The sequence below is a fragment of the Chelon labrosus genome, assembly GCF_963514085.1.
Source record: "Chelon labrosus genome assembly, chromosome: 1".
Taxonomy (NCBI): domain Eukaryota; kingdom Metazoa; phylum Chordata; class Actinopteri; order Mugiliformes; family Mugilidae; genus Chelon; species Chelon labrosus.
The window spans coordinates 18,565,627-18,578,313 of NC_140337.1; the positions used below are offsets into that span (position 1 = coordinate 18,565,627).

Below are 12,687 nucleotides of genomic sequence, written 5' to 3' on the forward strand. Positions count from 1 at the left end.
CTGGTGGCTGGCTGCAGTATAGCTCATAAGCTCCACCCCCCTACCATGTTAGTGGGCGGGACTTGGGCCAAAAATACACAAATATTATTATTATTATTTTTATTTTTTTTCCCCCAAGGATGGTTTCTGTCGTTTTAGGTAGTTGTATATAATGTTGATGCAAGTTCAAGCGTCAATTTCATTTTAGTTATTTGACACTATAGAAACAGCATGCGACATATTGGTGACCACCAGTTGCCATGCCAACCGCTCCATAGAGCAGTTGGGGAGAGTTGTTAAAAAAATAAAAATAAATAAATAAATAAACACACACACTAATGAAACATTAATGAAACAACACCTTCTGGAAAGTAGCTTGTGCTAATCATAAAATGAGGATAGACTCCTCGCACTCAATTAACTTTTTTATTTATATTAATTGTTTCACCTGCTCATTTTATCTCTTTTGTGAAGTTGTTTTTTTCACAAATGTCCTTGCTTGGGCTTTTTTTCTTTTCCCCCCTACACAAATAGCACACAATTGGGACGTCTCCAACAACAACCAACTCTCAACACAACAGAGAAGGACATGGTGAGAGCGGCACATCGGCAAATAGAAACCCATGATAAATAAACTATTACATCCAATTCACATCTAATTAAAGTGGCCTGTGAACAAATAAAAACAAATAAAATAAAATCAAGAAAATCGCAACTGAAATACTCACGTATTGGTTAATGGGAGACGTTACATGTCCCTTTCCGACACTTTTTTTTTTTTAACATCGGGATGGACATGCTAACGCAATCGCCCCCTAGTGGTTTGCGGCGGTAGTACAGGTAAAAAGAGTCTTAACACTGGACAAAGGTTAAAAAAAAAAGTGGAAGGAAAATGAATATATCAAATAATAATATATTACTTAGGATACAATATTTATTTTATTTTACGAGAACGTCTGACCATTCCAATCCTGGCCCTCGGACAAATGTAGCCGATGACCCCTGCTCTAGATTGTTTTAGGGGAAAACCTTACTGCTTAATCAGATTCATTACACGCTGATTATGCTATCGTATAAGGCGCTTATGCAAAACCTTTCATAGCGCTTGTGTAAATCAATTTTGCAGACATTTGTGACCTGCTTACACAAAACCCACAGGTGCCGAGTGTGTGTGTGTGTGTGTGTGTGTTCACCTTGCGCCCGCCTGTGTACAGGTAGTTGCCGTCGGGGGAGAAGAGCAGATGGGTGAGGCCTCCGTGGTGGCGGGTCGGCAGCAGAGCCAGCAGGGTGCCGTCTTGGCAGGAGTAGAGGCCAGCGCAGCGGGAGTAAGAGCCACAGGCGTAAACAGACTGGCAAGGGCTGAAGCCAAAGCAGGAGATGATGCCACTCTGGCCTTGCTTCTTCACTGCAGCGAGGACAAGAGAGAGAGAGAGGAATTTGGCAGGGCTTTCGGCTTTTTCATCGTTCACCTGACGCAGTTTACTTTCGTCTGTATTCAAAGTTGACTTTTTGACGCCGCCCGTACTCGTGACGGCTCTAAAGGGAACACGTTTCTTAACAATGCACATATTTGGTTTCTTTTTATGCATCGTTGCCTTTTATTTTCCTTAGAAATTACATGTTTTAGAAGAAATTTGAAGCAGTCGTTACAAGTTTCAGCCGCAACATTAAAACCACCTGCCTACTAATGTACAGGCCACCCCTCTGATCCATCGGGGCTTGGACATATGACCTCTGAAGTGTCTAGCAGTGTCTCAGATCCATTGTCCTGTGCAGTCTGAAGCCACTACCATTGAGGTGTACTGTTGCTAGGTTTGTCCTATGTGGGTCAAAGCATTTACGTGGGATGTTACTCTGACACACACCGCTCACCAAGGACAATCCAAAAAAACAATCTTTAACTGTGGTTCGGTTAAGGTGGTGCAGACAACAATAATAATAATATTAATAATTCACAGCACAACGTTGTAACCAGACAATTAATGTCACTCATGTTCTGGCTGATCCATAGATACCAACGATTGACTGCAGCAGAATGTAGAGTCGTCAATAAAGCAGGTCGGAGTCTTTCTCATTACCCAAGAAAAACAAAAACTTAAGTCCTTATTCCAGGCGTTTATTAACTGTCGTCTATGTGTGCTAAGGTAAGGAATACCAAAGAAGAAGAAGAAACAAGTGATTTCATATTATACTTTTCACAATGACCCTGTTTAGATTTGGTCCTTCTGATTGCTTGCGTTTGTGAAAACAATTCTTTTTTTTTTTTTTTTTTTTTTTTTTTAAATGATTCTTTACTCTTAAAAGTTCAGAGTGTCCTTGAGCAACAGGGGGCATTTTCAAAACAGTCCCCAGTCTAATTACATACTTTATGTGACTCATGTATTAGCCTGGAAGCCATCGTGGTGATGGTGATCAGTCAATGTCTTTAACTCTCTGAGGTTTGTAGTATAATTGACTACTTGAGTACTTTTGGTTTTACCTTTATATTTCCTCTTAATAACGGTTTACCTCGCCTTGTTTGGTCTCATTCTTTACAGCACAACCTCACACGTGTGACTTTACAGTTATTTTATCATTTTCACATACTGTATTAACACACTGGACCTAAAACCACACTAAAAACAACTAGGAAAAACTACAACCACAAACCTGTTTAATGAACCATTTTTATAACTTAGAATGCAAATCTAAACTGCAAATTTCAAAAGCTTATGTACAAATTTAGCAAACAAAGTTATTTACGACTACTTACAACCATTTGTAAGACTATTGGGCGTCACAATAAGTAACGGCTAAACGTCACGAATCTCTCCTCAAATCTCAAAACTCGCTTCTCTCTTTCATCTTCGTCACTCCAACAACTTTTCCCCAACTCTCCGCTTGCTAGCATTTTGCTTTTCACCTGCACTAAACGTGCGCGAAACATGACAACAGTATTCAGGAAAAAGCATGCCGTAAAGTCTAGTTTTACTTTGCCCATCAACACAATTTAAAAACTAGCAAATAGTTTGAAGTTAGCACTTTCCACACAAGTTGAAACAGAGACTCAGTGAGACTGCGTCTGGGCCTGTAGATTGACCTTCAGACCTTGGATGATGTCTTCTGACCTGAATGATGTCATCTCTGCTGTGGTTCGTCCACAACCTCAGAATCGGATAAATATTCAGCCATGTTACAAAAAACTAGCAGTAGCAAATTACAGGTAAACAAGCCGACCGTCGCGGGTGTGTGCAGCGCGCAGAGATGACATCATCCAGGTCAGAAGACATCCAGGGTCTGGAGGCCAATCTACAGACCCTGGATGATGATAACAGGTAACTCTGGACTCAATTGGGAATAGCACTAGCGTATCATAACAAAATATTGGTGAAATGAACGAGTTTCTCTGGAGATAATGCGTTATTTAGAGGCTCTTTAGAGTCACTCCCACTATATGGATATACGCTGATCTAATTATCTCCCAAACCACTATAGATGACACAAACGTTGTATGGGTGAGTAAACAATCGTATTTTATGCCAGAAATAAGGTCCAGGTTGTAAAAAACAGTAGTTCCCCTTTAAATCGGTCGTGTGATTTGGACATGCCAACACGTCTGTCGACTCCAGAAGCTCAAATCGTTCTCGTAAGTTGTTAACTCACCTACGGTGGGCCTCTCCTCACAGTCTCGTCCGGGACGCTCGGTGTAGAAGACCCTGACTGTTTTGTCAAAGCCGCAGTAGAGCTGTGAGCCATCTGGCGAGAAGCAGAGGGAATGAGCTGCCGTCAGCTCATCCAGGTGATTGTAGGGCCGGAAGCTGGCTCGCACCTCCCCGTAAAACGCGTCCCACACGTGGATTGGGTTGTCGCGGCTGCTGCTGGCTAGACTGTGGAAGAGAAGGGACACGTGGGACAACTCAGGGAAAGCAGGCAGCAGAGAAATGAATAAATAAGCAGTTAAGAATCATTTCAGAGCACTAGATCACCTTCAGAGCGCAGTGAAGGAACACAGCATGTGTCTAAATGCAAAACAACTAAACCCGCTCAGTAAAGTTTTACCTGCGAGAAGTAAAACAGGCTGCTAACATCCTCCTGAATATACGGTGCATGACCTCAAGGCTTCATTTCAGTTTCTAACATCTGCTGCTCCTCCACCACCTGAACGTATCAATGCATCAAAACAAATACACAGCAGAGTGCCGTGCCTCGTTATGGAGACAAGACCACAGCGCATTGTTATTGATTCAAATCAGGCCATGCCTTTTTAAGTCTAATTATCGGGCACTGAACAAATGCTGAAACATCACTGCGGCTCAATTAGACAAAGGAAATTAGCCCCTACCGCTGCAGCCGTGTTCTGTTATGGCCCCTCTGAGCCACGGCTTTATTCCAGAGCAGGGAAATGCCCAATTATAATGCTAGACTGCTGCTAGCTTGGAGCAATGCCTAGAACTCAGCGCAACTTAACCGAGCCATAACAGGGGCCCTTATTCCCTCTCTACAGGCGAGGGCATATACAACACACAGCTTTTGGCAGACAGAGGGTTCAAGGAGCTCTGGGAGGGTGGGGGGGAGGGCTGGGAAACAAAATGACGACGGGAAAAGAGGCAGAGAAGAAGGCAGGTGGGAGACGGAACAGGTTTGCTGTGGATGTTTTTAATAATCGCCAACACAGCCTTTTATCTGGCAGCTCCGGCCCTCGACAATGTCCAACCACCTGACTGTGCCCTGCAGGAGCTCCTCTCTGAAAGGTGGCAGCGATCTGAGGATGATGAGTGTTTGCAGTCGAGCCCCTACTGGCGTCCTCATCCTTATGACGGGCAGGTCTTTGGGAAGCTCTGGCATATACTCACAGACCCTTTCAAGTGGTTCATTGTCCACATGAGACATTTGTTGACGGTTCCGCTGTTTATACAGCTCTCATCTCCCGGCGTCCGGCGTCTGATCCACCCACCGCCCCTTGCTCAGTGAAGGCTGCTTGGTGTGAGGATGGAGCGGCGCCAACGCTGGGCCTTGATCAGAGGGAACTGCTGGAGGGTGGAGGTTGTAAACTGGAGCATGATGGGAGCCGGGGGAGGAGCGGTGTACGCGGCGCAAACTGTTGGCAACTTGACCTCAGCTCGTTAGCGCGGCTCGACGTCTCTCACTACACAGACGATCTGCATTCTGCGCCGCCGCGGCGGCCGGGTGTTTGCGGACGCTGGCTTTCGCTTCACAGCACACACACCGACACACAGTGATGTCATAATTACCGCATTTTTAAAAACGACTGCACACCGAAGGTAAAAAAAAAAAAAAAAAAAAAGCGAGCCAGATGGAATCACAAGGCCCTTTAGGTGTTTACTGGACTCGGGAGTGCTGTTAGTGGGCTAACTCATGCTGAAACGCACCGTGGGCCTCAAACAGACGAGCGGATCGTGACAGAGGAAGACGACGGCCAGCTCTTCGCTCGTAATGAGAGGCATCTGAAAGCTCTAACAGGTTCTCTACATGCTGGCACTCGGCTCCCACGACGGGTGTAAATACCGAGGGATTAACGAATGAGTCAACAATATCTTCTATATTCGGACAGTCTATTAGGCAGGCTTAAGCATACAGAAAGTCTTACTCATACCCTAATTCCAACCTAACCATCTGAGATTTAAATTAAAAATACCAATCACCGCAACAAGCCTTAAGTGTGCCTCGTCTGTGTTTACATCCTTCACCATCTGCCAGGTGAAATTTTAACGGCCCGCCGGGAGCCGAGGACAGACAATGGTCTCCGCTCAACTCACAAGCACGTGTCCGGCTCCATCGAGTTCATCTTGGGATACCAGCAGTAGTCGTAGATGGTGTCGCCTTCGGCCATCCTCAGCACTGGACTCTGCCAAGAAAGAAAGAAAGAGAGAAAGAAAGAAAGGAGTGGGATGCATCAGTGCAGATGTGGATACGAAAACAGGTGGGACTTTGACAACAACGCAGACTTGTCCTTGTAGGAAAACTCAATGTGAAAAGCCTGTGGCCACACGTGAGAAACGGAGCAATCAGCGTTCGATTTCATACCCTCATCATAAAGCCTGTGAAATCTCTGTAATGGAAGAAAATGGATTATATTTCAATTATTTCGTTCAGTGATCCCAATCTGCATGTAATGCAACTAAAGAGATTGGATCGCCACTTTAGACGCAACAAACTTTAAACACAGTTTGCTTAAACTGTTTATTTTTTTAATTATTTTTGATTGCTACACAAACAAAATGCAGAAAATGACCTTAAACGTGCTGCAATCTGATGCTGTATGCTTAAAGTATCTCAAAAACATAATTAAGAAGGCAGGAATAGATTTGACTCTACGTGACCTGTGTGATTAATAGTTTTTTTTTTTTTTAATAACTGGATTTCTCTTCATAACATAATTTAAAACAACAACAAAAACTGTAAACCTGATGGCAAACTATTATACGCTCACCATCTCAGGAAGCAAGTCCCAGTTGTAGCTGTAAATCTCTGGAGGGAGGTTGTACACACGGAGCACATTGTCTGCGCTGTTGGTCAGGATGCAAGAACCGTCAGGAGCCCTGGATGAGAAAAAGATGAAGAAAAAAAAGACAAAAACAAGTTAGAACAACCTGTAGAAATTGTGGAAAATGGAAGGCAGGGATAAATATATTCACACTCAAATGCCATCAGTGGGAATCTCATTTCACAGCAAGGGCATAGTCAAATGGATGGTTTCATTTCTATAGAGAGGGGTTGCAAATGTACATATCCATCGTCAGTATATTATCTAATGTAGGTGGCGGTTAACAAGCCCCTAGTTTGGAAAAGCAGCGATGAATAGAAGTACAAAAACCATAGATTGTATAAATATGGGCAACGTGTCTCAACTTCCTTGCATTGGACAAACTGAAGCTATTTTCCCGTAGAGATACGTGCAGGAACATCTGGCAAGTTTTGAGCCAGAGTCTGCGCAGTACGGTCCGAGAGTGGAACCACGCAGAGCTGCGCTATCAATGACCCAACCACACTTCCTCCGGACTCACTCACGTTTTTGTTTAATTAATACTACACTCGGAGGGGCACAGTGGAAAGGCAGATGCCTCACAGCAAGAAGGTCCCAGGTTCGAATCCATGGGCTGACTAGGGCCTTTCTATGTGGAGTTTACATGTTCTCCCTGTGTCTGCGTGGGTTCTCTCCAGGTACTCCAGCTTCCTCCCACCATCCAAAGACATGCTTGTTAGGTTCATTGGTGATTCTAAATTGGCCGTAGGTGTGAATGTGAGTGTGGGTGGTTGCCTCTTTGTGTTAGCCCTGAGATAGACTGGAGACCTGTCCAGGGTGTACCCCGCCTCTCGCCTGATGACAGCTGGGATAGGCTCCAGCAGACCCCGCGACCTTTAACAGGAACAAGCGATTACAGAAGATACGCTCTGCTTGACCTCCACCAGTTACAAGGAGTCTATCCCAGCTGTCATAGGGCGAGAGGCGGGGTACACCCTGGACAGGTCTCCAGTCTATCTCAGGGCTAACACAGTGTCTCTCTGTTCACACTCCCATTCACACTCACACCTACAACCAATTTAGAATCACCAGTAAACCTAACAAGCATGTCTTTGGACGGTAGGAGGAAGCCGGAGTACCCGGAGAGAACGCACGCAGACACAGGGAGAACATGCAAACTCCACACAGAAAGGCCCCAGTCGGCCGATGGATTCAGACCTTCTTGCTGTGAGGCATCAGCGTTAACCACAACAGAACACATTTTAGCCATTAAAAACAAGTCTAAACCAACAAGAATAACATCATTTTACCATATTTTCACCACTTTAATTTGCCTCCAGACAACTGTTTCTTTGTTCCAACGGGGAACTGACGTTGTTATATCGCTCTCTTCAAAGCTGCAAGACTCCGCTGGCAAAAACAGTAATTTTCTTCACAGAAGAAAGCAACAGAAGTTGCTGCTTCTTCGATCAGTTAGTTAATCCGTCTCAATGGGGGACTTTGATTTGTTAACGAGCTTGCTTCGGATCTGGATCAACACGTTACACCAAACTCACACTCACAGCTGTTAACCAACAACTCCTGTGTCCTGTGAGGTGGAATGAGTGTCTTAGTCAGTGGAGTCTGGTTACCGTCTTCAGTTCCCCGTTAATAAGACTCTAAACATTATTATTCTAAACAGTCGACACTACAGTTACTACTCCCACCTGCTCCCCCAGTCTGAGGGTCTACTCCTCATACAACTTTACTTCAAAAGAAACGACAAGATCATGTTAAGCATTTGCAGCTACACAATAATAAGTAAGCAGCTTATACAAAAGCGTGCACTGACAGCATGTAGACATAAATAACACTGTCAGGTATTTTTGTTCAAGATAATATCTTCAGTGGAAAACAAAGTGTCAATGCTCGTGTTCCCACTTTGACCTTACTGAGGAAGACAAACATGTTGCACATAATCCTTTTACTTTAGCTGGACAGCTTGGGAAATTATTTTCTCACCGTAATCCAGCAGATCAATAGCTGTCCTTGATATCTGCCGCGGGGCACGAATGTAAAATGCAGCACATTTGTCCTTGAACAAGTCGTATTTATTTGTCCTAATCGGAAAACGGACTCACAATAAATGTGAAAATGACATTAAAGTTTTACATTTACCGCCTTCAAAACCTCATGGTGTGTTTGGTGTCACGTTAATATTAAAAAAGAGAGAGAGAGAGAGAGAGATTACCATTTACAGCCTTTCAGGTAATTCTCTGGGAAGTTTGAATACTCAGTCCAGGAACCGGTCAGCATCTGGGGGCTCTGGGTAAAATCTAAGCCGAGCCTGGAGACGGGATAGAGACAAGGACAAGTCCTCAGTCAAAGACACAGAACAGTAATAAATAATACAAACTCTTCCCTTCCACTGAAAATAAACATATTGTCTCACTAGAGAACATGAAGGTGGCTAAGTACAACCACAACGTTGATTAAGTAAGGGATAATGCCCGACGAGGTGTCCATTAACAGAAATTAATGGACGACGCGGAGGCGTGAACCGTCCGACGCCTTCCCCCACTTCTCTTTTTCTTCTGCTGCATCCCAGTCTTCAAAGTTGTCAAACTCACCAAATAATTTAAAAGAAATGATAAAATCACTCATGTTTTGTCTGTCTTGCTGTTGCGATGAATAAACTGAAATAACGTTGAGTCTCCGTTGCCATGGTTACCATCTAGCGTTTGAGCCAGCGCAATAATTTAGAACTGTCATCAGGCAATCTGACGGAACGTCTTTCCTAGGTGTACATTATCACTTTTTAACCTACACCCTCCAGCCAATCAGAATCGAGTATTCACCCAGACCATGGTATAATATCAAATATCATCCAATCATCTTCCATCTCAGGGTCACACACTTTGCTGAATGTACATCCCTGTGTGGATTTGCATAAAAATTTTTTAACTGGAAGTACTGAGCTGCTCCATTCAGACAGAGTCACTGGAGCTAGTTACATATTTAACTACTTTGTTTGTTCATCCTGGTTACTGCCCCCAAATTTTGCCATTACGACGAATGACAGCATCAATTATTTAGCTTATACTTCGGTGCTTTTAAATACAGGTGCTATTACAAAACACACGTAGGAAGTAGGGGTGTATCGGTATTTAGTTTGGTCCCGTAGTGTCACGGTACGGGCATCACGGTTCGGTGCACGCTGTCATACGGCGAATACATCTGAATGAGTAGCCTTTTTAAAAAAGAAGAAGAAAAAGTCGAGTCTTCACTTCAATCCAGGTGGCGGTAATGAGCCTAAAAGCTGCCAGCAAATGTTATTAGCCTACAGAAGAAGAAAAACGGACGAAGAAGAAAAGTAACGGAGAGTGTGAAGTTGGAAGAGCCGAGTGATGGACCGGACAAAGACTGTCTGCCGACGATGTTTCGTGGAGGTGCGGTACGTCGCTGGAAACACATCAAACATGCTAACGCAAAAAAGACGGTATCACTCGATATGCATTTTTTTTAATTTTTTTTTTTTATAGGAGGTGGTTTTAGTTTTTTTCAGTTAATTAGTGTCTGTTCAAAATAACTTAAAAAAGCTAGTCTTATACATGTATGAGTTTTTGTTGCTTTTTCCTCGTTGTACCGAACCGTACCAAACCATGACTCCCACACCGAGGTACGTACCGAACCGTGACTTGTCTGTACCGTTACACCCCTAAAAGGAAGCAGGGTAACTTCTAACACAACATCCTTACAGGTGTTTTAATAAATGAGGCTTGTATCACTTCAATTTGTCACTTGCCAAAAGCCCAGTAATTTAACATCTTCACTAACACCGAGTGATGCCAGACGGTAGACGTTCTACATATTTTTATGCACTGGATCATTATGGATATAATAAAAACACATCTAGCACAGCTGTTATCAAGTTTAGTATAATTGCATAGTTTGCTAGTGGAAGCTAGACGCAGGAGGAGGAAGGACAAGAGCATTAAAGAAATCATTGAATTGGATAGAAAAGTTTCCCAGGAGCTAACTTCTGTCATGGCAGGACCAGACAGAGGAGTCTAGGTGAAATATGTAATCATGATTTCCATAGTTCACTACTTTTTTATATATTTTTGTTTTAAATGTACTTGGAAGTGAACATTTTCAAGTTACTCTCATTAACATCTGAGCTCCCTGCTCAGTTCGTAACTCAGTCAACATCAGCATTAAACGCAGACAACTTGATAACTAACTTTGTTTCTGCTTTCTTCTTCTTCATCATCAACATTTGTTGGCAGTTTTCACATTACAGGGCGTATTACTGCCCTCCACGGGGTAAAAATAAATGACTTGGCCTGATGAGGGCACTAAAACTGCAAAATAAAAATAACAGGGGGTAAATAACAAGGATAAAACTTGAAGATGCATTAGCAGAAGCTCATTTTAATCACATTAAGGTGCAAATTTATTTTGCTCAGACCTTCATCGTGTTTAATTGTCTTACTGCACAGCGAGTTTTCAGTTACTTGAACATTTTTCTCAGCAGCATATGCACCGAAGCTTCTTCCACCGTTTCACTTTAACTCGACCCTGCCTGAAATAGCTAACTTGAGGCTGCGTCTGCTGTATCTTTAGCGCGAGTTATGACGACATCCAGGTTAAAAATAAACCTTCCTCCCACTTACTGTTGTCCTTCACCGGGGCTGTCTGCAGATCCGTTACCGTTGTGCTCCTCCTCTGGTTTCGTGTCTCCCTCCGAGCAGGCGTCATGCCCTCCGTCTCCATTCTGGTGGCATTTCTCTCCACCGTCCACGAGGACTGTTACGTCTTCCCCTCTTTGACTGTCCTCCTCACACTGCGGTAGCTCTGCTGCAAGAGATAGAGAGTTAATTTTACTACCAGCATATAAAGATATTCTTTTTCTGGTATTTCATTTGACACATGCACCCTATAAAAGCAATACTCTACTTTGAGCTGGCGGGTCTGAGTTTTCCTGCAACAAGCCAGCCTGTGCTGGTACTTCCTCGTGCAGGTTAACAAGATCCAGACCCCGTTCCTCCTCCCTCATCCTGGGCCGCTTTGCAGACGGCGGGGCGCCTTCCTCCGCCGCCTCCGCTTCTTCCAAGCAGTCACCATCAAGTTGTAAAGGTGGGACCTGTTGAGGGGGCTCACTGTCCGCCTCCGAGTCCTGCCCCGCGCCCGCCACACCTCCGCTTTCACCGCCTCCAGCCGAATCGGACATCTCTCTTTTGTTTTTTTGTCAGTCTCTCCCGTCAAAGCCTCCACGCGGTTTTCCAAGTGCCTTGTGTGCAGCGGGTTGGCTGTCAAACGTGGGTGAGGTAGGTGCTACTAGGATAGTGCTTCTTCCTGCAGTAGGGATGTTTGAGTCTGTTGGGGTACGAGGACATCACAGCACCAACCAGCCTGGAAAACAGAAGAGAAGGGCAAAGATGGGGAGGGGAGAAAGGAAGGTGAGACCAAAAAGTAGAGCATCATTGAATAATAACTTACACTTAAATGTGAAATGTGAAAAATTTAGACTAAGGGTGAATTAAATTAGACGTTACTTGCTTAGAGGAGCATATTATTGTGGCTCGTGAGAGCAGCAGTTGGACACCTGTGGCTAGTCGTGACGTGCAGCCCCTCCAAACTAGCTTTGATATCATATTCGCTAAGTTAAAGCTTAAATTACTTCACAGAAACGTAAATAATTACCCCACACATGCCCCAGCTGCCGTTATACATCTTTAATAGTGAGCAAAAAAAAGAAGAAACGCTCATTTTTCCCTCAAACCGTCCGTTTAAACGCAGTCAACCGCCTCTCTTTAGCTCATGCTAGCATTAGCTTATGCTAGCAGCCAGATGCTACATACCTTGTAGTGGCTTGCCCGGCCTTCAGTTCTGCTCTCAGTTTGGATATAAACGCTTTTTTTTTTTTTTTTATCCCCTGCGGTTTTCACTCAAAAACCGGAGAAAACGACAAACGCGCGAAACGAAACGAAGTCCTCCTTCTTCAGGAGTTTGTGTTTCCGCTCACAAGCTCATTACGAGAAGTTGTAAACATTGTGAACGGCCATGTGTTTCGAAGTATCGCGAGAGTTCTGTTACTAACGCGAACGGGACTTCACAGAGAGAGGGGGCGGATTTTAAAGCGAGCGTGAACTGTGGTGTGTTTATACTTGTACGTGTGTTTTCAACACATCCACTTGAGAAATAGTAAAAAGCAAAAAAGAAACAACGGAGTCAGTCAAAGCTAAATGCTATTTATTTAGTAT

The 12,687-nt window shown here is 43.9% G+C and overlaps 1 protein-coding gene across 2 annotated transcripts in view; it reads right to left on the reverse strand.

Annotated features, from left to right (window-relative positions):
* The window catches only part of wrap53 (WD repeat containing, antisense to TP53), a 16,845-nt gene extending 4,361 nt beyond the window's left edge, over positions 1–12,484 (reverse strand). Inside the window, exons 1-8 of one of the 2 annotated variants that reach the window (XM_084544603.1) lie at positions 12,286–12,484; positions 11,381–11,836; positions 11,098–11,278; positions 8,673–8,768; positions 6,410–6,518; positions 5,736–5,824; positions 3,622–3,845; positions 1,173–1,384 (exon numbers count right to left, since the gene is read on the reverse strand). In XM_084544603.1, coding sequence (XP_084400729.1) covers positions 1,173–1,384; positions 3,622–3,845; positions 5,736–5,824; positions 6,410–6,518; positions 8,673–8,768; positions 11,098–11,278; positions 11,381–11,654 — 1,185 coding nt within the window. In that variant the 5' untranslated portion in view covers positions 11,655–11,836; positions 12,286–12,484. Of the gene's footprint in view, positions 1–1,172; positions 1,385–3,621; positions 3,846–5,735; positions 5,825–6,409; positions 6,519–8,672; positions 8,769–11,097; positions 11,282–11,380; positions 11,837–12,285 lie in introns of both variants that reach the window. The other variant, XM_084544602.1, reaches the window with a different exon arrangement.
* Between the last annotated feature and the right edge of the window lie 203 nt (positions 12,485–12,687).